This window comes from Pseudorca crassidens, chromosome 12 (assembly GCF_039906515.1).
Source record: "Pseudorca crassidens isolate mPseCra1 chromosome 12, mPseCra1.hap1, whole genome shotgun sequence".
Taxonomy (NCBI): Eukaryota; Metazoa; Chordata; class Mammalia; order Artiodactyla; family Delphinidae; genus Pseudorca; species Pseudorca crassidens.
The window spans coordinates 67,551,295-67,577,928 of NC_090307.1; the positions used below are offsets into that span (position 1 = coordinate 67,551,295).

Consider the following 26,634-nt stretch of genomic DNA (forward strand, 5'->3'; position numbering starts at 1 on the left):
CCAGTGGGGAGGAGTCGGGTGTGTTGGAGGATCTGAAAGGACAGGGCAAACTTGAGGGATCTGGGATGTAAACCCAGCTCAGGGCCAGTGTAATATGTTCTCTGAGTTAAGAATTTGAGGGGTAGAAGTGACATGTGTTCAGGTGGAGCAAAGGGGATTCACACGTAATAAATCCGGGTCTTTGCAGCTGCTTAGCACAGGCTGGAGCCCAGGGAGCAGGAACAGGATTGACACAGGCGGGTTGAGACAAACCCCTCGGCCTTCCCTACTTTACCTGAGGGCTGAAGACCTTCGGGGGAGTTACTAGTGCCTCTCCCCTGCCAAGTATCCACCATGCAGCCGTGCTGGGGCTTTAGCTGCTGCATGTGCCTCTGGTCCTGAGCCCTGTCTACTGTCCCGTGTGGCTGACCAGTCACTGCCTTCCATAAATGTCTGCAGATTTGCTTCTGTGACTGGGAGCCCAGGACTCGAGGAGCTCACTTGACAGGGAAAGGCAGGGGCTGAGAGAGGGAATGACAACGCCAAGTTCACTTGGGGGCTAGAGAGAAGAGAGATGTCTTAATCCCTAAATAATAGCCTCTTCTGAGTGTTCTAGAACCAGACTGGGCCAGGAGGGGGCTGTGGGAAATTCTCAGCCTGAATTGTAGATTCTTCCTGTCAGTTCTCCCCACTGCCTCTGGGGGCGCTGCTGCACCTCCCCTGGGGCCGTCTGACACCTTGGAGGCTGACAATGCCCTGCTCCCCGTGGGGCTGAACAGAAAGCCCAAGGACAACACACTCCAGATTCAAAGCAACGAGAGCAGCCTTTTCATGATCTCGCCTCGGGAGGAATCCTGGAATTACTGCTTAGGTCTTAGGGATTCGGTGCATAAAATACCATCTGTTGCTGGTTCATGGTCCATTAGTGTGACAAGTTAATTGTACATTTAATAATCTGTAATTGTCAATACTTTTTGAACGTAATTTTTTCCCATGTGGTTTCCATCCTCCAAATTAGACATCCACCCTCATGCAAGACAGGAGTGCACTTGGAGGAAACTTTCGGCTTTTCTTTTAAAAAAAATCCACAGGTGGCATTTTAATATTTCTAATGTGGACCTTTCCCCTGGAGAATCTAGAATTCTGTGTGAAGCAGGAGATCTATGTGCCATTGTTCAGGTTGTCACATGTTTGTTTAAGCATTTGCCAGGGAAATGGTCTTTGGGTGTAAATTCACTGTTTTCCAAGGTCACCCAGAAATTTCCTCATTGTACGTCTAAGAGTTTGGACACTGGCTTTTTTTTGTGAGGAAAGCCATGCATTGTAGGATGTCAAGGTTTTATTTCTTTACAAGAAGGAGAAACATATCCAGCCAACTGATGGGTCAATAGCTGTGCAAAAATCAACCCAGTTCCTCCCTGGATCCTGTTTCAGATGAAAACTAAGGCTTTGGTATAACGGGGGCGTCTACTGTGAAATTGGGGCCCTACTTTGAAACAGAATAGATGTTCTTGGTGGTCCCCATCACTTAAAACACCTAATCATAGGACAGTATGATAGTGGTGACAGTTTTCAGTCATCACTTTGGATAGAGAAATCGTTCTTTGCCAGTTTCTTTCACAAACATTCTCACTGTAGCTTATTGGTCTCCAATGCACCTTTTTATAAAAATTCAAGGGCAATCAGATCTAACTGGGGATTTTGAAGAGCACATTGTGGATTTAGGTGGGAAAACAGAGACTTGCGGGTATATATAACCTCCTCGGGACCCTGATGAGCATGTTGGGAACAGCTGGCCAACTTAGATCGGGTTCCCTGCAAGCTGATTCTGAGACGTTAAGTGCATGTCCTGGAAATCTGGAAGGAGATGAGGAGGGGAGACTGGGCAGAGGAGAGGGACCCGGGATTTGGTCACACAAATGGGGACTCGGGGTTCTGCAGGAGAGTTAAAGCTGGCCCATTCGGGTCATCCTAAACTGAGTCAGAGCCTGGGGATGGTGGCCTCAGGCATCATTCACCTGAACCTCTCTGACCAGGGGGATAAACTGGGGTAGGGGCCATTTTCTGCACCAACAGCATTTCCCCGTGAGGGCACTGCTGTGAGTTGTCACAGGCTCCCAGCAGCTGTGGATGAGTAGACGAGGCCAGAAGAGAGAAGGAGGTAGATGCTAGAATGCCCACTGCTCTGGTGTGCTCCATTCAGAATCCCAGCTGCCATGGGGGCCTGGGGCTTCAGCATCAGATGGGATGGGACATTCTGTGGTCAAATCCTAGACAGTTGGGCCAAGAGGGGCCCAGTGACCACGATATGGAAATGTGGAGAAAACTATCACTGGAGGGATGTGTCCCTCTGTCTGTCCTTCCATACAGGGCCTCTGGCCGAAGTTCCCGACCTGGCCAGACAGCACTAAGACAGCCTGGTCCTGCCAGCCATAATCCACTCCTGAGCCCCCTGTGCAGAGCCTGCCTGGAGGGCTGGGAGGAGGGGCAGCCTGGGGAGCTCAGATCTGGGGGAACTGGGCCAGACCTGTCACTGTTCTTCCACAGTCCTCCTGGGGGCTGGAGGAGAGTGTGAGCCAGACGGGGAGGGGGTTTGTGTCTCACTTCCCTGTCTGTCTGTGTCACTGTGAAGATAATCACTGCTGTCAGCTGACCCACAGTAATAGTCAGCCTCGTCCTCGGCCTGGGCCCTGCTGATGGTCAGCGTGGCAATTTTGCCTGATTTGGAACCAGAGAATCGGTCAGGGATCCCTGACTCCAGGTTGCTATCACCATAAATGACCAGCCCAGGGGCCTGGCCTGGCTTCTGCTGGTACCATTGAGCATAACCGCTTCCTAAGCTGTCTCCCTGGCAGGTGATCCTGGCCGTCTGTCCCAAGGACACAGACACCGCAGGTGGCTGAGTCAGCGCAGAAGAGGCCACAGAACCTGCAAGAGAGGAGAGGAGAGTGAGGGTGAGGAAGAGGGTCTCATCCCTGCAGCCTCATGCCCCCTGCAGCAGCTCCTGTGCTGAGCTGAAGTTCTGGACCAGGCTGAGCTCTGGTCACTTTTCGGGCTGAGCCTGGGGGCAGCACCTGTGCAGAGAGTGAGGAGGGGGAGCAGGAGACGGGTCCAGGCCATGGTGGGGACGCCCTGAGCTCTGCCTCTGAGCTCACAGCTGGGGTGGGACCTCTGGGCCTCTCTTATGCTCAGAAGGGATGTCTTCATGCAAATCTCCTTCCTGCCACCTTTGGCCTTGTGACCGGCTCCCTGCTGAGCAGAGAACAGCTGGGATCCAAGGAGGAGTTAAACTGGCACCTGAGTTCCAGGCCTGAGTCCAGGTCCCCAGAACTCTCTGGTGCTGAGTGAGAAAGGCTGCCCCTGCCCCAGCATGTGCACACACCTCTCAGTCCGCTCCTGGGCTCCCCTCTGGGCCTTGGGGACACACAGGCGTCCTCTCTGGGGATGAGGTTATCGTGTGGTGGGCTGGACAGTGCTGGAAGCTGGCACTGCGGGGACCACGGTCATGCTGCTGCGAGAGCCCAGAATTCCAGCAGCAGACACAGTGACACTGGTCAGGTACATCTGGCAGGGTTTTTATTATATTTCTTTAAAGTTTCTTAATTTTTATTTTTCGAAGTATAGTGGATTTACAATGTTGTTTTAGTTTTAGGTGCACAGCAAAGTGATTCAAATCAACATATACATTCTTTTTCATTTTATGTTTAAAAATAAAAGGAAAAATGTCTTCCTTATCTAGACCTAGACAAGAATTCTTGGACTTGACAATACATGCATGATTTGTGAAAGGAAGAAGATAAATTGAAATACATTAAAATGAAAAGCATATGTTCTATAAAAGTCCTTTTTATGGAGTTGAAAAATCCAGTAAAGTGGGAGAAAATACTTTCCACTCACATATTCATCAAAAAACTTGTATATACATTAAAAAATGTGTCAAAACTAATCAATAAACAAAACAACTAAAATCCAAGTGGAATTTGGGAAATGATGTGAACAGACATTTTTTCGGGAATGTACAGATGTCAGATGAGCACATGGGAAGATGGTCCCCATGAGTCATTAGGGAAACGTCAATCACACCCTAAAGAGTTGCCGCTACACACCAGTCAGAATGGAGCAGATGGGCTAAAGTAAAAAACAGTGGCAAAACCAATGCTGGCTGTGCAGCAGAGGGACTGGTGGCTCAGGTGTTGCTGGTAGGACTATAAAGTGGTACAGCCACCCTAGAAAACAGCTTTGCAGCTACTATGAAACTAAACATGCAATTACTGTACAATCTAGGAATTGTACCCTTGGGATTTTATTTCAGAGAAATGAAGACTAATGCTCCCATAAACACCTACACACAAGTGTTCCCCGCTCCTGTCTTAGTCAGCTCAGGCAGCCATGGAAAAATACCACCCACATGTTGCTTAAACACCACAAATTTATTTTCCAAGGTTCTGGAGGTCAGAAGTCCGTGATCAAGATGCCCTAATATTGTTTTTAGTGCAAGCTCTCTCCCGGCTCCCTGAAGGCGCTTTCTGGCTCTGTCCTTAGATGGTCTGTCTCAGTGGCTCACTCGGGGTTGGGGGTGTGTTTCTGGTCTCTTCTTATAAGGTCACTAATCCTATGTCCACAGGTGCGGACCAACCTGGGAGGAGATACCGTCCTCCACCCTGTTCCTCAGTCACTTTCACAGACAGGATGACAGTTCTCACCCAGACCCTGACCCTATTATGACCTTGACCAGAGAGATGCCCTCGAATGGGTGTCCATCTCTCTCTGATCGAGTCCATAGGGGCAGATCCCTCCCTGGTGGGTCGCCATCTAAGCACAGCATGGTATGGTCTCATCGACTTCCCTTTTCCATCCTTGTCCTCACATCGTGCCGTCTGTCCCTCTGTGCGTCCGTCACAGGCTCCTGCTGTCTTCACTTCTTAGCAGCACAGGCCCTGGGACGTGTGGATGTGGTGGGACCCGCATGGGGGTGGGTTTACTCAGTGCCATCCTCCTGGCTCCCTTTCCTACAGTGTAAGGGGGACAGGACACTCCCCACTAGTGGGACCTGCAGGAGGCCTTGTTAGGGACAAAGTCACAGCAAAGCCTTGGAGAGAACAACCCTTTCCGGGATGGGGTGACAGGAGAGGGCCCTGTGTCCCCTGTGAGTCCCGGCAGAGTCGGGGACAGAGGTCACTGCAGGACGGAGCTCTGATGTCCTGTCCAGTCCTGCCCCCGGCCCCCTGTCCATCCCTCTCCAGGAGACCAACCACCTCCTCCCCTCCTGCCCCCGTGGAGTCCTCCAGGCCACGGGCAGCTCCTGGACTTTGCCTCTCAGGCCTCAGTCACTGGGGGTCCGACTGGGGTAAGGGGACCATATTTTCCAGCTCAGCATCCCCGTTCCCTATCCCTACTGCTGTCCCAGTGGACGTGGTGCTGGCCGGTCCCTACAACGCCCTGTGGGTGAATGGGGAGCCATTCTTGGCACCAAAGCTGAGACCCTTCCCCAGCAGGAGAAGCCCGGCCGAGCTCCAAGTCTGTACTGCCACAGACACCCTTACCGCCTCATGACTCCCTAAGGACCCAGCTCTGCACCCACCATGGGGTCAAGGTTCCCATCCTCCCTCCCCAGAGGCCCAGTGCTTCCTGCTGAGCCCTCAGTCCTGGCCAGGGGCCTGCTCTGCACCCGGGGCACCCAAGTCAGGACACTTGGTACCATGACCTGCATGTCGCCTCTGGACACCAAGATCCATGTTCCTTCCCTGAGAGACTTGGAGTAGGGCCTGGGGGCTACTGGGGACAGGGTCATCTCAGCTCAGCCCTTTCCCAGTGTCCTGTTCTGCCCTGGGCTGGGCTGGTCTCTCCCAGCATTGCCCACACAGGCCTGTGAGGAGGACCCAGAATCCCACTTCGTCAAAACCACCTAAATTTTAATGTGTGTCTGCCTCTCTCTGGGGGTGACTCGGGGAGAGGTTGGGGGTGAGGTGTTTGCAAGGGGAAGACTCAAAGGTCAGGACTCCGGGGACAGACAGGGAGCAGCTCACCCTGCTGCTGTGGAACGGAGGGCATGGGAGGGAGGTTTTGGCCTCACTTCCCCTATGTCTGTGTCTCTGTGGTATCCAACTTGGCCATCAGTGTTATAGCTGACACCACAGATATACTCAGTCTCGTCCTCAGACTGGGTGTTGGCGATGGTCAGGTAGCGGTCAGCCCCAGAGCTGGAGCCTGAGAAGCGGTCGGGGATCCCATCCCCCTTGGTGACGCTTCCGTCACTGGTCAGCTTCATCAGATACCTAGGGGCCTGCCCTACTCTCTGTTGATACCACTCAATGTAGTACGTGCTGTGCTCACTGCTCAGGGTGCAGGTGAGCTTGGCCGAGCCTCCCAGGGAAGAAGATGCAGACGGGGTCTGGGTCAGCACAGGCACAGCACAGAGACCTGCAGACAGAAATGCAAGGGTTGGCTGACGGCACTGACACTGGGCAGGTGACCCTCAGGACTGTGCTGGAGGGAGGGGTTGGGAGGTCCCCGCGTCCCTGGGCCACTCTGACCTGTGTTGAACAGGAGGGGCAGGAGGTAGAAGGGCACCCAGGTCATGGTGGGAGGTCCTTCTGCGAGCTCTGCACTGAGGCTGCCCAGCTGGACTGGCCTCTCCAGGTCTCTGTCTTATCCTCTCCCCTTGTAGCTCGCAAAGGGAGGAGCAGTGAATGCAAATCTACTCCTCCCTCCCCATCCTGTGTCTCAGCTCCTGGCTGAGCCCTGAGCCCAGAGGCCTCACGCTGGGGACTCCCTGGGGTCAGAAGAAGGGCCACGTGTGAGTTTCAGAGAGACATTTACTCTCCTCAAGAGAGGTATCTTCAAGGAAGCGTCAGTCATGCCCTTTGCACTTGAGCCCTCCCCAGGGGACATGGACCTATGAGGGTCCCAGCCAGGACCACAGTGCCCCTTGGTGCCCCCAGGATGGACATCTTCCTACACATGTAGCTACTTTAATAGAATGACAACTTTTGAGCCCCCAGTATATGCCAGACCCTTGGTGAGTTTCCTGCAGCACATCACCAGGCACCATATAATCCCACAGCGCCCTCTGCTGAAGGCACAACCTCTCCCCAGTCTCAGGAGGAGGAGTAACCATTGGGAGGGTAAATGATTTTCCCAGATTCCCCCAGACAGGGATGCAGGGGTCAAGATTCCATCCAAGGGACTGACTTCAGAGCCTGACGTTTCAGCCCCCTCCCCCTCCCCCCTCAACCCCCCCCCCATAGTTTCCTCCATCCCTACTCCAGGCCCCCTGAGCCCCTCCTGTCACCACCCTCTGTTCTGTATTCAGGTGAGCCGTATCCAATGTCACTAAAATATTCCTTATGGTCCACCTTTCCATCTAGATCTATTCACAAAATATAACTTTATGACTTGTGGGGTTTATGGAAATGATCTCCCTACTGAAAGGGATGATGTGACACTATTTACTTAAAAACGTACAGACTATTGTCATTCATTTCACAGACTGTAATAAAAATGTGTTTAACGATTCAGAACCACCTTTAAAATTGTAGTTGTATTTACTATCTTGCCTTTGGGAAAGAAGTCACACGGATACATGTATTAAATCTCCTCATTTTGAGGTACCCTCAGTATCCCCGGTCTGGGTGGAAAATGGCTCAGCAGTTCCTCTCCAGCAAAGACTCTGGGCTTGGGACCCTCCGTCACCTCTTGGTGCAGTGAGTATGTACTACAGGCACGGTTACCCCAAGGAGACCTCATGCATCTCACCTGCTCTGGCCAACATGGTGGCCACAAGCCAAGGAGGCTTCTGAACATGCAACGTGGGTGGTCGCAGTGAGCTGTGCTGTAGATCTGAAATACCCAGCACACTTCAAAGATTTAGGAGAGTGTAGTGTAGAATGTATCAATATTCTAATATTTAATTCATATTGAAATGATATTTTCAAGTAATTTAGTTAAGCAAAACCTATTATGGAAACTAACTGCATCGGTTTCTCCTAATTTTTAAAAAGCGTTTACTGGATAATTGAAAATTACATATGTGGTTCAAATAGTGTAGGTAATGGATAGGGCAGCACTGCAAAGTCACAATGTCAGTCACTTGTGTCTGAAATAGGAGAGAGACCTAGGAGAGAAATAGGAGAGAGCCCGGAGGAGGGACATGGCGGCCCCCACTCTGTCCACTCTGCTGCTTTGCCTCGTTTGGAGTCCCAGGTTGTCACGGGATCCTGGAGGTTCCAGAGTTCTGACGAGCTGGGTGGTTCTGGCCATCCATTCAAGAGATTTGGACTGATGAGTGGCCAGTCTGCGCCATGTGGACATCCAGGGTCCACTAGCACTGGGTCTCTGCCCTCGCTGTCTGTCCTTCATTCAGGCCTTATTTCCTCAAGTCAACACCACAGCCCAGACGCTGAGCCAGCCTGGTCCTGCCAGTCCATAATCACTCCTGAGCCCCCTGTGCAGAGCCTGCCTGGAGGGCTGGGAGGAGGGGCAGCCTGGGGGGCTCAGATCTTGAGGAACCAGGCCAGACCTGTCACTGTTTTGTTCATAGTCCTCCTGGGCTGGAGGAGAGTGTGAGCCAGACGGGGAGGGGGTTTGTGTCTCACTTCCCTGTCTGCCTGTGTCACTGTGAAGATAACCACTGCTGTCAACTGACCCACAGTAATAGTCAGCCTCGTCCTCGGCCTGGGCCCTGCTGATGGTCAGGGTGGCAATTTTGCCTGAGCTGGAACCAGAGAATCGGTCAGGGATCCCTGAGGGCCGCTTGCTGTCCTGATAAATGACCAGCACAGGGGCCTGGCCTGGCTTCTGCTGGTACCAATATGTATATTTTTTGTCCAGTAGGTCTCCAGAGCAGGTGATCTTGGACGTCTGTCCCAAGGCCACGGACACTAAAGGCGGCTGGGTCAGCTCATAGGAGGCCACGGAGCCTGTAAGAGAGGATGGGAGAGGGGTTGAGAATGAAGGACCTATTCGCAAGGAGGGGTCCCACTCTGAGGCTGTGCCTGGGCTGAACTCTGGGTTTGAGGCAGGCCCAGCCCAGGGTTCTGGGGGGCCTGAGCCTGCGGGCAGGGCCGGAAGGCAGCACCTGTGCAGAGGATGAAGAGGGGGAACAGGAGAGGGGTCCAGGCCATGGTGTGGATGCCCTGAGCTCTGCCTCCGAGACACCACAGCAGCTCTGGGTTCTACTCATATCCTTTTATTCCCTCTCAGAGCTTTGAGCAGGGCAGTGAGGGTTTGGGTTTATGCAAATTTACACCCCCCTGGGGCTCCTCACTGAGATGGGAGTCACCCAAACCATCAGCCCAGGTGACTGTCACCCAGCTTCCTCCACGGCTTCGCATGTCCAGAAAATCAGACTTGGCCTCCAAGGTCTGAGGTCACAGTCACCTTCCTTATGTCCGACCACATGACCGCTGTTGGAAACCATCCAGTGGTCTCTCCTGGGCTGGCCCAGTGGGGCTGTCGGCCTGGCAGCATCCTGGCCGTGGCCACTGTGCCACTTTCACTGGGTGTCCTGGGGTTCACTGTGAATTAGACCCTTTAATATGGTTACTGTGTCCTGAGCGGATGGCACAGTCAGTCCCAACTTCCTGCCGAGCACTGAACCTTGGACACCTGTGGACCCTGAGGGCTGGTTCCCTCTGGGGCTCCACTTGGGCAGCCCTACCCTCTGTCCTGATGCTCCTGGCTGCGCTCTGCTTCCCCCTGCTGTGGAGTAGAATCAGACCGGGGCTCCCCTCCCTCAGGTCACCCCCAAAACCATCTGAGAGAGTGTGGACCAGGGAGTCCAGCCCTGACTCTGAGCAGCTGTGACCCCTGCCCTGCCCGGCCCAGCACGGAGAGGTCACCTACACAGTGCAATTGTTATTCCTGTAACCATGTCTCAGGGTAGAAATGCCCTTCCTGTCCCTTTGGTTTTGTTAGTGGAGTAGAGTGTGCAGGATGAACTGTAGCTGCAAAGTGTCAAGTTCCATAGCAACGTGTGTAATTCCCTCAGGACCCAAGTTTCCTTGTATTTGGGAACCAAGATTGATACTATCTCCTCTCCAGGAGGTCAGTTGAGTGATGATGTTCCTGGCACTTGAGGTCATTTAAGCCCTTACATCATCATCATCATCATCATCATTATCACCATGATCATCATCATCTTCTTCATCACCATCATCATTACCATCATCACCATCATCTCCATCATCAACATCATGATCTCCACCATCTCTTCTCCTTTTTTTATTTTTTTGTGTCACCTCACACCTCTCAGAGTTTGTGGTGCTAGCATTTCTACCTTAGCATAGTCTGCCTTTTTAAGGAAACTGGGGATCTCCTGCTATTCCACTGGGATTCTATCTAGAAATCATACAGATGGCTGAACCCCTCTCCTCGGATTCCTGCAGGGTGACGACAGGAAACTCTAGAACCTCATAACTCACTGATTCCCCCTTTAGTTAACAATACACTTTGGTGGCCTTTTTATAATTTAACTTGGAAAAAGATTTCTTAAGGCCAGTACATACCTCCCCATTTTATATCAGGTTAAGCTGTGGCCCAGAGAGAGTAAGTCCCCAGATTAATAGAGAAATGTGGGGTGAGCCCAGGATGGAGCCCAGGGGTCCTGGATTCAGACCCTGGCCCTTTGGGGCAGAACTTCATCAGGGAGGGAGGGGAGCATGAGGGCCAGGCTGGGAGGAGAGACAGGGTCCCCAGGATCACTGTCGTCCCCACCACATCCTTTCTGTCAGTAGAAGCCCCCTCAGCCTGCATGTGGGGGTGGTCAGCGGGGCTGTAGCCCAGATTAAGCTGGAGAATCTGTGGGGATCCAGGGCTGCCTGGCCATTCAGGGGCCTGGCTGGGTCCTGCTGCCTCTGCTGCAGTGATGCTTCGTCCTCATTCTCCTGAGCAGGTGGGAGTGACTGGTGTCTCATGGCCAGTCTATTGGTTGAGAGCTGAGTCTTCAGGGGTCTGTAGGGCCTGCAGGTTTACCAAAAGTACCTTAAGACCAGCCTTTTTAGAATTAACCTATGTGTTGCCTTTATTATAGTTCTTATTTCTTAGAATGACTGTAATTACTATCTCTGATCCTTTCATGTCTGTGTGAAGGGCTCTGTTAGCATTTCTCACAATAGAGAACCACTGTCCTCCTGTGCACAGTGAACACACTCCTCTCTGTGGAACTTTTGCAAAAGATCCCATAGCCTAGAGTCATAAGGAATCTTAGCTGATAAATGCTGGATCAGAGAGAAGTGATAACCAAATGTGGGGGCGGGAACCTTGAGGATCTTATCCGGTAACAAAACTAACAGCTAAAATAAACTTCTGGGCACCTGGGAATGCGGCGGCTGTGGACTGGACCGATGAATGTGAATTCTCTGAAATACATACATACATACATATATATGGAGAGAGAGAAAGGCTGTAACTGTCCAGGGCACCATGTAACCCATGTTACGACCAGGGAGAGGGTATATGGGTGATCACTACACAATTCTTCTTCTGCTTTGTTGGTCAAATGACTTCAGAATTCAAATTCCTGTACTTTATTTCAGACTGAGCAATTTAAAAAATATTGTAAAACATACATACATAAGAGTTATTACTTTAATCACCGTGATGGTTCATTTTGTGTGTCCATTTGACTCGGAAACCGAGGTCCCACTTACATTTATTTCTGCGGGTGTCCGGGGGTGTTTCTGGAGGACATGAGTATTTGAACCTGTGGGCTCAGTGAAGCAGGCGGCCCTCCCCGTGTTGGCCTGGGAGGAACAAAAGGTCAAGGAAGGTAGAGTCCCCCTCCTCCCTGATGGGGGGGCTGGGACATCGGTCTCCCACCCTGGGACTGAGAGTCATACATCAGCTTCCCTGGTTCTCAGGCCTTCGGACTGAATCTCACCCCTGGCTCTGCCGGTGTCCACTTGCAGACAGTGCTTCCTGGGACTTCTCAACCTCCAAAACCTCATGGGAAGATTCCTCATAATAAATCCTCATAAAAAATTGCTCACAATAAATCTCTGTCTATTCATACCTATCCTATTTGTTTTGTCTGGAGAAACCTGGATAATACAATCATTTTTGAGTGAAAATCCAGTGGTACTAAAACACATTCACAACGTTGTGCACCCATCACCATGATCTATTTTTAGAGTTTTTTCATCACCCCAAACAGAAACTCTGCCCCCATCAGACAGTAATTTTGGGCACTTGGGACCTGGGGTCCAAGCTGAGGACAGTGTGTCCAGGAGGGTGTCCCCAGGAGAAGCCAGGTGGACTCAGCACTTCCTCTGAGGTTTCTGTGAAATCTCAGGAGAGGAAGGGTCCCAGGGGACAGGGCCAGGTCTCAGGCCTCTCCAGGCTGCAGGTAGCCCCACAGGACATGGGGCGCCTCATCCAGGAGAGCAGGGGACCCAGCCCCAGGACTCCTGCAGCGGGTCCCACCAGGAGGAGACGGATCCCCACAGAGCTCCGCCGGCTCAGAGAGCGTAGGCTCTCCTGAGACACGGGATCACACTCGGGCCCTGGACCACATCATGACCCCTAAAACTTTCCTTTCCTCTCAACCCTGACAGCAGTCTTTGTAGCTCAGAGCAGACACCTTTCTCCATTTTCATCAGGACGAAACAGGGTCCCAAGAGGACAGAGTGTCCAGCCCTGGAGGAGCCGGGCCAGGACCAGAGAGGATGCCCAAGCCTCAGGCCTGCCCTCCAGCTGCTCTGAGGCGGGTGGAGTGAGCGCCCGGCCAGGCAGGGAGGTTAGTGTCTCACTTCTCCATCTGCCTGTGTCACCATGAGGATTATAACTGCTGTCATATGACTGATAGTAATAGTCAGCCTCGTCCTCAGCCCGGACTCTGCTAATGGTTAGGGTGGCCATGTTCCCCGATTTGGAGGCAGATATCCAGTCAGGGATACCCGAGGGACGGTTGCCATCACCACAGATGACCAGCACAGGGGCCTGGCCCAGCTTCTGCTGGTACCGTTGAACATATTTACTTCCAATGTTGTTCCCCCCACACGTGATCCTGGCCGTCTGTCCCAGGGACACCGACACCGAGGGCGACTGAGTCAGTTCATAGGAGGACACAATGCCTGCAGGAGAGAAAAGGACAGGTGGGCTGGAGGTGAAGAACTCATGTCCAGAGACCCCCATCTGCCTGGCCTGGACTAAGCTCCAAAGATTCTCTGGGCCCTGAGGGCGCCCCCTCCCGTCAGTCTCAGCCCCAGGGGCCCATGGGCCTGGCTGGTGGATGGAGCCTCTGAACAAATGAGAACGCCCCTCACTTTCTCTGGCAGGCGCAGCCCCTCGGGGCTCACACACAGCAGTGAGCACAGTGGGGAGATTTCAGCCCCTCCAGCCCCCCATACTGCGGCAGGGCCAGGAGTCTCCTGTCCCCACGGGTAGCGCCCTGCTGAGCTCAGAGTCAGGGCCAGGCCTGTCCCTGAGCCCTGGGCCAGGGTGGGCGGACCCTGGGGGCAGCACCTGTGCAGTGAGCCAGGAGGCCGAGGAGGAGGGGGGTCCAGGCCATGGTGGAGGCACCCCGAGTCTGCTCCCCGAGGCCTAGGCTGGGCAGGGCGCCTCCCAGGCCTCTCTTATCCCCTTGCTGGAGAGAGAGCTGTCGGGGGTGCGAATCAGCCGGAGCCCAGGGGGTCTGCCTGGGGAGCTCTGTGGTTTCAGAGAAGGGCTCAGTCCCCAGGGACACAGAGAGGGAGGCGTGGCCCCTGCAGACCCCGCCTCGGCCCCGGGAGATCCTCCTCCACCTGCTGTCCCATAGTCTGGGGGTGACATCTCCACCCCAGTCTGAGTCCTGGCCTGACTCCTGGACGGGCCTGGCCACTGAGAGCTCAGAGGTGGGTCTGTATTCTCTGAACCCATTCTGTGGGTGACAAGCTGGGATTTAGATAGGGGTAAGGTCCTGCCCTGGATCACAGTTCTTCAGTGACAGAGGTCTTAATCCCTAAATAATAGCCTCTTCTGGTGTTCTAGAACATGTCTGGGTTAGGAGGGGGTGTGGGAAATTCTCAACCTAAATTGTAGATTCTTCTTGTCAGTTCTCCCTGCTGCCTGAGGGCGGCGCTGCTGCACCTGCCCTGGGGTGGGGGTCTGACACCTGGGAGGCTGACAATGCCCTGCTCCCCGTGGAGTTGAACAGAAAACCCAAGGACAACACACTCCAGATTCAAAGCGACTAGTGCAGCATTTCCATGATCTTTTCTCTGGAATTACTGCTTAGGTCTTAGGGATTCGGTGCATAAAATATCATCTGTTGCTGGTTCATGGTCCATTAGTGTGACAAGTTAATTGTACATTTAATAACCTGTAATTGTCAATACATTTTAAAAATAAATTTAGTTATTTTATTTATTTATTTTTGGCTGCGTTAGGTCTTTGTTGCTGCGCGTGGGCTTTCTCTTGTTGAGGTGAGCAGGGGCCACTCTTCATTGCAGTGTGGGGGCTTCTCATTGTGGTGGCTTCTCTTGTTGCGGAGCACAGGCTCTAGGCACGTGGGCTTCGGTAGTTGTGGCTTGCAGGCTCAGTAGTTGTGGCTAGCGAGCTCTAGAGAGCAGGCTCAGTAGCTGTGGCACATGGGCTTAGTTGCTCCGCAGCATGTGGGATCTTCCCGGACCAGGGTTCAAACCCGTGTCCCCAGCATTGGCAGGTGGATTCTTAACCACTGCACCACCAGGGAAGTCCTGTCAATACTTTTTCTCTTTTTTTTAAGATTTTTTTGATGTGGACCATTTTTTAAATTTATTTATTTATTTATCTATTTATTTATTTTGGCTGTGTTGGGTCTTTGTTTCTGTGCGTGAGCTTTCTCTAGTTGCGGCGGGCAGGGGCCACTCTTCATCGCGGTGCGTGGGCCTCTCACTGTCGCGGCCTCTCTTGTTGTGGACCACAAGCTCCAGACGCGCAGGCTCAGTAGTTGTGGCTCACGGGCCTAGTTGCTCTGGGACATGTGGGATCTTCCCAGACCAGGGCTCGAACCTGTGTCCCCTGCACTGGCAGGCAGATTCTCAACCATTGCGCCACCAGGGAAGCCCTGTCAATACTTTTTGAACATAATTGTTCCCCATGTGGTCTCCATCCTCCAAGTTAGACATCAGCTCTCATGCTAGACAGGGATGTACCTGGAGGAAATTTCTGGCTTTTCTTTTCAAAACAATCCACAGGTGACATGTTTATATTTCCAATGTGGACATTTCCCCTGCAACCTCTGGAATTCTGTGTCAAGTAGGAGATTTATGTGCCCCTTGTCCAGGTTGTCACATGGTTATTTAAATATTCTCCAGGGAAATGGTCTTCTTGTGAAAAGTTCACTATTTTTGTAGGTCATCCAGAAATTTCCTCTTGCACCTCTAAGAGTTTGGACAGTGGTTTGGCTAGCAAACCACTGAGGCTGTCAGGATTTTCTTTTTTTACATGAAGGAGAAACATATCCAGCCAACGAATGATGGGTTAATAGCTGTCCAGGTCCCAGCCCATTTCCTCCCTGGACCCCGTTTCAGATGAAGACAAAGGTTTTGGTATAACTGAGGTGTCCACTGTGAAGGCTAGGGTAGCACTTTGAAACAGAACAGGTGTTCTTGTTGGTTGGTCCCCATCATTTTTTTTGTAGCTGACTTTTAAAATTGAAATATATTTGCCGTATAACACTGTGTAAATTTAAAGTGTACAACATGGTAATATGTTACATTCGTATATTGTCCACTGTAGCCATAATTAACACCTCTATAACATTACATAATTATTCTATAAAATTGAATATTTTTTCTATTGAATTATAGTCGATTTACAATACTATATTAGTTTTGGGTGTACAACAGTGATTCAATATTTATATAGATTATATTTCATTTAAAGTTAATATAAAATATTGGTTATATTCCCTGTGCTATAAAGTATGTCTTGTAGATTATTTATTTTATACATAATAGTGTGTACTTCTAAATCTTTACCGTATCTAGCCCCTCCGCCCTTTTTCTCCCCACTGATAATAACCACTTGTTTGTTCTCTATATCTATGAGTCTGTTTCAGTTTAGTTACATACATCCATTTGTTTTCTTTTTTTTTAAGATTCCATATATAAGTGATTACATACAGTATTTGTCTTTCTCTGTCTCACTGATTTCACTAAGAATAATGCCTTCCAGGTCCATCTGTGTTGTTAGAAATGGCAAAATTTCATTTGGCATTTAATATTCCATTGTATACATATACCACATGTTTATCCATTCGTCTGTTGATAGACACATAGGTTGCTTCCATGTATTGGCTCTTGTAAATAATGCTCCTATGAACATAGGAGTGCATGTGTTGCTTTGAATTATTGTTTTCATTTTCTTTGGATATATACCCAGGAGTGGAAATGCTGCATCTTATGGTAATTCTATTTTTCATTTTTTGAGGAAACTCCCTACCGTTTTCCATAGTCGCTGCATTCCCACCATCAGTGTAGTCGGGCTCCCCTTTCTCCACATCCTCACCAACGTTTGTTATTTGTATTCTTTTTGATGATAGCCATTCTGACAGGTGTGAAGTGACATCTTATTGTGGTTTTGGTTTGCATTTCTCTTATGATTGGCCAGGTTGAGCACCTTTTCATGAGCCCGTTGGCCATCTGCATGTCCTCTTTGGAAAAATGTTTATTCAGGTCTTCTACACATTTGCTTTTGGGTTGTTTGTTTTTTTGCTATTGAGTTGTATGACCTGTTTATATATATTTTGGATCTATAAGCCCCTTATCTTTCATATCATTTGAATATTTTCACCGATTCAGTAGGTTCCCTTTGTCATTTTCTTGATGGCTTCCTGTCTTCTGCAAAGGTTTTTTTTTAATTAATTTATTTTATTTTATTTATTTTATTTTTTTGGCTGCGTTGGGTCTTCGTTGCTGCATGTGCGCTTTTCTCTGGTGGTGGTGAGCAGGGGCTACTCTTCGTTGTGGTGCACAGGCTTCCCTTTGCAGTGGCTTCTCTTGTTGTGGAGCACGGGTTCTAGGCATGCGGGTTTCAGTAGTTGTGGCACACAGGCTCAGTAGTTGTGGCTCGCGGGCTCTAGAGCGCTGGCTCAGTAGTTGTGGCACACAGGCTTAGTTGCTCTGTGGCATGTGGGATCTTCCCAGACCAGGGCTCGAACCCATGTCCCCTGCATTGGCAGGTAGATTCTTAACCACTGCACCACCAAGGAAGCCCTGTGCAAAAGTTTTAAGTTTCATTAGGACCCATTTGTTTATTTTTGGTTTTGTTTTCTTTGCCTGAAGAGACAGATGGAAAAATATTACTACAATTTATGTCAGAGTCTTCTGTCTATATATCTATTTTTTGGGATAAAATCAGATATTTAATCCCCCTGGCATTTGTCATTTACTCACTTTTCACTTTAAAATGGTCCCCATATACAACATCTACACATGGGCAGATCCTGAGGGAGCTGGGATTCAAACCCAGCTCAGGGCCAGAGTGATATTTTCCTTGAGTTAAGAATTTGATGGGTAGAAGTGACATGTGTTCAGGTGGAGCAAAGGGGATTCACACGTAATAAATCCGGGTCTTTGCAGCTGCTTAGCACAGGCTGGAGCCCAGGGAGCAGGAACAGGATTGACACAGGCGGGTTGAGACAAGCCCCTCGGCCATCCCTATTTCACCTGGGGTCTGAAGGCCTTCAGGGAAGGGGTTACTCCTCCTTCTCCTCTGCCCAGTACTCACCATGAAGCAGTGCTGGGGCTTTAGCTGCTGCATGTGCCTCTGGTCCTGAGCCCTGTCTACTGTCCTGTATGGGTGACTAGTCACCGCCTTCCCCAAATGTCTGTAGATTTGCTGCTGTGATTGGGAGCAGAGGACTTGGGGAGCACACTTGACAGGGAAAGGCAGGGTCTGAGAGAAGGAATAATAATGCCAAATTCACTTGGGGAGGAAGATGGTTTTTCTGGTGGAACGTTAAAAACATTCTCCTGAAGTCTTAGGTTAAAGAGATCTTGCTTGAAAATTCTGGATCAACATGACTTGCCTTGTGATGGTCATCACTAGCTCAGCCTCCAGTCTGGTCTTTGTCGCTCGTCTGCTCTGCCCATGGTCAGCGGAGAAAGGAGCGGCTCTTCCTACGGGGAAGGGAAGCCCTGTCCGTGGTGCTGATCCAGGTTCCGTGCCCTGGAAGGACCATGCGGGGAGGAAGGTGGAGCTGGCTACTCCAGGCTGATTCAGCTCCCCGTTAGAAGCTGTCACTATGAAACAGGTACATTAGACCAGACTATACAGAAGTCCTCAGTCTCTTCCTTCGGCTGCACCCCAGCGATGGTGAGCGCAGCTCTGCCCCCAAGGATGGAGCCTGAAAAGCAGCTGGGGATGGATGCCGGGCATTTGTCCGTGTGGTGTATGGGCTATACAGGAGTTTGGCCAGGTTTCTTCAGGAGCCATCCTTGAGCATTCGCAGTTGTGCTGGATCCTGTACTCACAGAGCCGGTGAGGGTGACTGTCAGTCCGGACAACACCGTGAGGGAGAGCTCCTGGGTCACCGCAGGCTGGGAGCTGACAGCTGACGAGAACAGAAGGAGACGCCCACGGGCACCACAGTTAGGGTGACTCCTCCACAGGGCCCCTTGCCCAGGCCCCTTCCTCAGAGCCCAGGGAGTCTGCCCTGACCTGTGCAAAAGCCCATGAAGGGGGCAGTGGTCCAGGACATGTTGGTGATGCTTCTACATGCACTGCTTCTTGAGGACCTCACAGCTGGAGCTGGACTCCTTCAACTTAAATCTCCTCTTCTCCATCTCTTCAGTGAAGGGCAGCCCTCATGCAAATCCCCCACCCAGCTTCCTGCTTGCACCAGGGCTGCCTCCCATCTGGGTAAACACCTGCAGATGAAGAGTGGGTGGAGGGGTGGTGAGGGCTTTGTGTCTGTTTTCCTTCAACAGTCGCCCACCCTCTCTGGGCGTGAGGGTCGTCACAGCTGCTGAGGCATGCTTGGGGACCACTTACGGGAGAATGAAAATGGTGTCATTTGAAAAGATGCACAGCTGGGCCAGTTCCCCACAAACAGAGATATGGACTCACAGTGTCCCCTACTTCTCAAATGTCTGAAAATCTCCTTTCCCAAAAGAGACTTCAGGCCTGATAGACTTGACTTTGGGTCTCTGGTTGATTCCCTCTAAAATGAACCTCAGTCTTTTCTTGAAAGTCTCTAAATAAAACTTCTCTGTCTCAAATCCAAGCTCTATCTGAGCTTAGAAGTCCTAGAATCCAGCCAGTAGCTCTGTATCAAATACTGTCTGTGTCTTCTATTACATTCTGACATGAAGAGAATGTATGTGGACTTTTGGAGACACCCTTTTTGATTCCCCACAAAGTCTGGTTGTTTATGGACGTGAGGAGTAAGGGCACCTGGGACTCATTGCTCCGGGTTGGGTGTCTATTAACTAAATCTTTTTCCAAGCCTCATGGGGGCAACTGAGGGAAGATGGAGTGGGGGATGTGAACCTACTCTTCTGGACTCGGTTGGATATTTTAGGCATGTCGATTCTATCAGATGGTGGCCCCCACATTGTAAGACAGCTCAGCATGGTGCAGGGATTTGGGAAGCTGAGGCAGCAATAAATCTATGAAGATTATTTGCCTCCTGGAGATTTGAACCCTAAATGGAGCCCAAGCACCCCCAGAGAAGTGACAGTGAAAGGGAACAAGAGATGAAAGAAAACAAAGCTGTTTGCTTAATATGAGCATGTGCGCACATGTGCGTGCGCGTGCGCACACACACACACACACACACACACACACGTACTCATAACCAAATGAAGAGGAAACACTCATGACCATTCAGTCCTCATTTCTGTGACTGGTCACACAGTCATAGGTGGTATTTATAACTACTTTCTTCTCCTATCCATTCTGTATTTCCTCTGCCTTCAGCAGGCACCTCAGCTGGTCGTGGTTCTTGACTCGATGGGGTGATGCAAACTTTCATTCCCAGAGGCTATTCTGGGCTATTAGCAGAACTGTTTGGACTGCCGGGTCGACCTTGGTTTGTGGTGGCCTTGGCCCATGTTGCTGAGTCCATGCATAATCTCTGTCGCTGTCAACATTGCCACTTGGTTTGTGAGACCATTGGATGAAGACAGAGGTGGCTGGGGAAGGATGCTGCCTGGAATCCACAGAATGGGCCATCCTATCCACTTGATTATTAAAATTCTCCTCTGCTGAGGTCACGCATTGGTGAACATTCACATTGGACGCAAATATCTTCACGTAATTTTTGCCCTTTCAGAGAGGTCTATCCACGCACCTCTTCCCAAATTTATTTATTTATTTATTTAAATTAATTTTTTGTTGGAGTATAGTTGATTTACAATGTTGCGTTATTGATAGTTTCTGCTGTACAGCAAAGTAAATCAGCCATATGTATACATATATCCACTCTTTTTTAGATTATTTTTGCATATAGGTCATTACAGAGCACCAAATAGAGTTCCCTGTGTTATACAGTAGGTTCTTATTAGTTATCTTTTATATATAGTAGTGTGTATATGTCAATCTCAATCTCCCAGTTTATCCCCTCCCTTTCCTTCTTAACCGTAAGTTTGTTTTCTATTAATACATCTGTGACTTAATTTCTGTTTTGTAAATATGTTCATTTGTACCATATTTTCTAGATTCCACATATAAGCGATATCATATGATGTTTGTCTTTCTTGGTCTGACTTACTTCACTCAGTATGACAATCTCTAGATCCATCAATGTTACAAATTTATTTTTTCACCAACTTTCCATCACATTCCTTCCAAGTCCGTGACCATCCAGCCAAACCAATGACTCGATATATAATTGCACATCGGGCCATTTCTCCCTCCAGAATGCACAGCCAGGTGCACTGTTGGAGGGTCTGCCTGTGGGGAGGGTTTCCTTTCACCGTGTCCTTCAAGGACGTCCTGGAGAGGGGCTGTCATGCTGCAGCTGTCCACTTCTGTGCACTTTGATGTATGTGCCTTGGTGGGTCAGACACCACCCAGTTCATGGTGGGCAGTTCAGGCCACACGGTAACTATATTCGGGATCTGGAGAAATAACCACAGAATGGATTCGGGAGCCCATGGGAGCCACTGTGAGACAGACCTGAGAAGAAATTCCATTGATCACCCCATCTCCACAAGCCCCTTCTCTGGAGGCCACAGTGGTGTTTGGGGGTCCCAGAATCAATATCAGTTCAGAGCCAGTATCCAGCAGTCCCTGAAAAGTCTGATTCTTTTGTTTTTCCCTGTACACAGTTACCCTGATAGTAGGTTATTGGTCCCTTTGGGGAAGACTGGGAGGAAGATCACAGCGTACCTTTTTGATAGTGTGCTAGGGTCCTTCCTCAAGGGCACTCAGCCTCTGCTTCATTCATGGGGTTCTGGGTCTGTAAACTGCTCAAGGCTAGGAATTAACCGAGGGAACGTGAGTCTCTATTTTTATGATTTTAGTTAGACTTTTGTTCACTTGACCCAGAAGGTTCTCTGACCAAGTAGGAATTTAGCAGTCTTCCCACCTTTTTCACTTTTAGAAATACCACGATGAACAAGCCATGACATAGATCTGTACGTGTGACACTCTTCTCATGGCTGCTGTGACTCCGCTGTGACAGTAGCCTTGCCTTTGGCAGGCGAGGGCCACCCCTAGGCCCCTGCCACCCAGGATCCAATTCCTCTCATTGTGTTTAGGATTTCCAGCTAAGGGGCTGCCGTTCCCATTATAAGGTCTGGCCTAGACAAGGGTGAGCACAGAGTTCTTCAAGGATGCTGGGGTTCCCCTCACAGATTTGTTTCTTAAAGTGTTGGTGAGAAGCACGTCTTCTAGACCCTCCCGGAGTGGGTAGCAGGTCATAAAACACAAATCAACTCTAACATTACAAACTCCCTACCTTTGGTCTCCAGGCAGGTCTGGCTTCTCTAGGTCACTCACTAGAGGCCATCTTGGATTCTGCGTCCACCAGCCAACCTGCAAAGTGCTGAGGCTCTTTCTACCTCCCCGAGCTGCAGGGAACATGAAACGCAGAGTCTCTGTGGAGTGAGCCCAGATCACAAATCCAGCTGACCCGGCTTGATGTTTCTCCCACCACTGCCCCCCACCCTCGAATCCCTTCCCAACGTGTTCTGGGGATTTCTGTCTGTGTGAATTAGGAGAACCAAGCAGTTCTTGGAGTGCAGTGCCCCTCTCGAGGCTCACACTCTATTCTCATCTTAGGAGACTGCTGAGACCTGAGTCTAATAGTTGGTCCAGAAACAAAGAGGGGCAATGGGGGCGGGGGGTCCTGAGGAGAATCAGCACAGCCTCACGTGGCAGCTTCCTCAGGGCAGCCGTGACCTTTTCCTTGGGCAATGCAGGGTCAGTCGCCCCAGACAGATGTGGAAAGACCTGTACCACTGGGGGTGCGGAGGCGTCTTCCACCCGCAAAGAAGACACATGAGAATTGAGGGGCTCAATGTCCCCGGGTCCCTCAGGTCCTCCCACACATCCCCACCCAAGCTGCAGGATCCGGTTCTTTCCCAACCACCTTCTTCACTACAAGGCTGGGACTCAACTTTGCTGGAATGTAGCCAATTGAAGGAGGAGGGTCTGGGTTGGCTTTTCAGCTATTTCAGTCCAGGTGCTGCACGAGATGAGGCTCTCCTCCAGGGCACTCCGCAAAGCTCGCATGTCACTTGTGCGGCCCTTGGGATGGGATCTTGAATCACTAAGCTCATCTTTTTCTCTCCCTACTCTATCCAGCAACATTCCGAGCAGATACCAACGTCATGATATTCTGTAGGGTTCCCAAAACGTTCCAAAATATCATATACAGGGTCATCAGCTCCTCGATTCTTACAAGTGGTTGCTTAGAAGAATCCTAGGCAGGGATTTTTCTCATTCCAATGAACAGTTCATGACATACACTAGCTGTGCTCTCTGTACTAATGGAAATAACTATTAGCACCATTCAATCAAATCAGATTAGACAGCCAATTCCAGAAACCTTAGAATCAATTAAGAAAAATCATCCTCAAAATTCTATTCCTCGTGAACCGCTCCGGGTACCAAAATCATTATTAGTCAGGTTGTTCCAGAGAAACAGGAAAAAAAAAATAATTTATTGTAGGAATTGATTCACACCATTATGGAGGCTGAAGGTGTCTCATAATCTATCAGCAAGCTGAGGAACCAGGAAAGCCAGTGATATAATTCAATCTGAGTCAGATGCCTGCAATTCGGGGGCCTAGGATGTAAGTCCTGGGCTAAGTTTGAAAGATGAAGAAGCAGCAGTGCCAATGTCCAGGGTCAGAAGAAGGTGAAGCCTCTGATGACAAGAAGAGAGCAAACGTTTGCTTCCTCTCCCTTTTTTTCTATTCAAGCTCTCAACTCAAAAATGGTGCCCAGTGCACTGTAGCAGTGATCTTCTCTACTCAGTCTGTGGACTCAAATGCCAATGTCCTCCTCATGAGACATCTTCATAGACACCAAGAAATAATGTGTTAACCACAGTTTAGGCATCTCTTATAACATGCAAATAGACACATAAAATTAACCATCACACTGCTGTGGAAGAGCTGGCAAGAGTGGCACATCACACAGGATGAGGAAGTGGTTACCATCCCAAGACAATAACCCCAAGATCATATTTCCCACCACCTCCAGTGTAGGCAGAGGGAGGAGCTCAGAGACCACTGACCTCTCACGGCCGAGCTGCATGAGGCTGGCAGCTCAGGGAGGAGAAGCATCTCCAGACCAATAGGGAGACTGTGGACTCAGGGACATTTTGGTCTCACTTCCCCATGAACTTGGACCACTGTGCAAACTGTTACTACTTGTATCTGAGCTACAGTAATAATCAGCCTCGTCCTCAGCCTAGAGGCCAGAGATGGTCAGGGAGGCCGTGTTCCCAGACTTGGAGCCAGAGGAGCGATCAGGGATCACTGCGGGCCACTTACTGACCTGATAAATCAAGGTTTTGGGGGCCGTGCCCGGGCGCTGTTGTTAAGAGCTAACATAACTGCTACCCCTGCTATCACTGCTGGTTCCAGCATAAGAGATGGGTGACCATCTGTCCCGGATTCCCAGACACTGAGGGAGGCTGAGTCAAGGCGCAATGCGCCCAGTACCCTGGAAAGAGGAGAAACACACTCTGGTCAGTTCCATACTAGACCCAGGTCACCCTGAGGACAAAGACCCAAAAAATCAGTCAGATGTCCATGGGGTCCCTTCCCTGGAGGCCTCACCTGTGTCCTGAGTGAGGAGGGTGACAAGAAGCAGAACCCAGGCCATGGCAGAGACGCCCCAGACGCTGCCTTCTGAGCCCCCAGCCCTGGGCCTGGGCCCCCAGACCTCTCGTATCCCCTCCCCCACAGAGGAGGGAGGGGCCTCCATGCAAATCAGCTTCTTGCACCTGTCCTTCTGCACCGCCTCTACTGTGGCCCTTGATTCTGGGAACGTCTGAGTCCCTGGACAGCACAGCTGCCTGAGAGATTAAAATGGACTGTCATGTATTTTCTGATTCAGGACAGACTGAGAAGGTGACAGAGCCCAGAACATGGAGCCCAGCTGGCTGTGTCCTCTCCTCCTGTGGGGGGTCGTGGTGGATACAGAGGGAAGCAAGAACTCCCCTCCTTCTGCTGGACAAGGGGAGCAGGGCATCTATGCTGTGGAGGAGGGGACATCCAGTGACCCCTCTTCCAGGGACCCAGGCAGTGCCAGGGATACTTGCCTTGTCCCTCATGCCCTCCCCAGTCCCCTAGTCTAAGGTGCCAATGCGTCACCCTCTCCGCTGCTCTGTGGTGGTTGAGGTTGGAGATGCTCCCTGGCATGTCCAGTAGAGTGGTTATGGGATACGGGAGATATTGGACACCCCTTCCTCATGACCCCCTTAGGACTGGCTTGGAAGAAGCTGCTGGGCCTTTGGACAGGACAGGATGACAGCACAGACAACCTCCCCTAAATCTGGGCCCTGCTGCCTCCCGTTGGCCTCAGTGGTGAGAGCTGAGCCCAGGGAGACAGATGAGTGAGGGCTGGACACCCAGGCCTCCCCTCCCCCTCCCCAGCTCAGTGCCAGGCCCCCATGCCTGCAGACAAGCCTCACCTTCCCTCAACTTCCTCCAGAATGAGGTACATCACCTGCAAAATCAGGAAGCCAAAATGCCCCCCTCGGGGTCACCTTGCTCGCCCCAGGATGGCCTTGTCACATGGGAGGTGGACGTGGGCTCAGGGATGAGGGAACCTGAGACATAAATTAATCCAGTCCCGTTAGGGATGCAGATGAGAGAAACGGGCCCCCGAGAAGATGCCAGAATCCTTAAATATCGACAAAATAAGGATAACGTGAGACAGAGGGAGAGCTCCGTCCAGATAGAGAATGACCCAGGGAATCAAGGGGGAGATTCTGGGGCTGAGGCTCTGAAAGAGGGACCGGGTCAGGAGGGGCCTGGGGGTCCAGCTCTGGGTCTTCTCCACAGGAGGGGTCAGTTCTTGGGGACACGGACATTCTCTGTCTTCCCTTTGTGCCCTTGAGACGCCCTCACCTCAGAGCCTGGCACCTTCCTGAGGTCAAGGCTCTTCATCACAGACACACTTCCCCAAGGGTGTTTTTCCAGAAAGAGATGAGTTTGCAGTCTATATTACACTCAGGATGACGGGTTCTTTCTGGTTGGAAATGGACATGACCCCTCAGGCGATGGACTAGGAGTTTATGGAACACGAATATTGTGATGAAGGATTTTAGTGTCACTGTTCATATCACACGACCACATTCCAGGAGCTAAGGATGTGAGGCCCTGGCTGAGCTTGGGGTGAGTGAAGGGGAGCCTCTAGGGGCGGGAAAGGAAAGGTGTGTTGGGAAGTGTTAGCTCTGGATTTGAGACAATCGTTGGTGTGTGTTTCACAGAGGTATGTGCTGTACTGTGTAGACATTCGTTTAACGATGACTTTTTTTGAGATTATAATAAAGCGGGGAATGGTTCAGGACCTTCTCACAGGTCAATCAGTCAGGCATCTGACACCAGGTCAGAACCCAGCAGTTTGGATCTTTATATCTGGGGAGTGCTGTGGACAGGCCTCCTGTGATCACTCCAGGTGTCTAGTGCTTCCTGCAAGAAGCAAACCCCACGGTCACGGGAGCTGTCTTGCCTCTGCTGCACGTTTGTTCATACAAGCAGCAACTCAGGGCCCCTCATGATTCGGGCGTCACGGTTGAATTAAAAATTCCTGAGATGTTTGCGCCCACTCAATAAGACATGACGGAAATATAATAAGAATGACTGTCACTAAAGGAGGGAAATTACTACTAACACATAATAGGAGTGATAGGCAATAAAGTAAAAGCATATACCTATTAAGAATCACTAAAATCAATTTCTGGATTCTTACCTTTCTGGAAAAATTAAATATGGGATTCATTAAATACCAACAGTTTAAGAAAAGAACATCATAACAGCCAGAAAAGTTTAATGACACCTGACCCCAATTCAATGGACACAGGAAGGTACCAGGACAGCAATGCTGATCCCTCGTTGCCGTGAATAATAGCAACCCTGGCAGATACCCTGACCATAGGGACAGCTAAACCATTTCATGTTACCTCCACCCAAAGTGACATTCCTCTCATCATTGTAGAAATATAGTCATATATTCAAATAGAGTATAATTATTTGAAGCTTCACAGGAAGCTGCCACTACAGCCTGAGA

At 50.4% G+C, this 26,634-nt stretch overlaps 1 protein-coding gene across 2 annotated transcripts in view; it reads right to left on the minus strand.

Moving 5' to 3' along the window:
• LOC137203623 (immunoglobulin lambda-1 light chain-like) overlaps nucleotides 1-26,634 on the minus strand; it is a 65,899-nt gene that overhangs the window by 15,595 nt on the left and 23,670 nt on the right. Inside the window, exons 1-2 of one of the 2 annotated variants that reach the window (XM_067700124.1) lie at nucleotides 9,056-9,128; nucleotides 8,620-8,897 (exon numbers count right to left, since the gene is read on the minus strand). The exons of the other annotated variant lie outside the window; for it this stretch is intronic. Coding sequence (XP_067556225.1) covers nucleotides 8,620-8,897; nucleotides 9,056-9,101 — 324 coding nt within the window. The 5' untranslated portion in view covers nucleotides 9,102-9,128. Of the gene's footprint in view, nucleotides 1-8,619; nucleotides 8,898-9,055; nucleotides 9,129-26,634 lie in introns of those variants that run through there. 2 annotated transcript variants of the gene reach the window in all.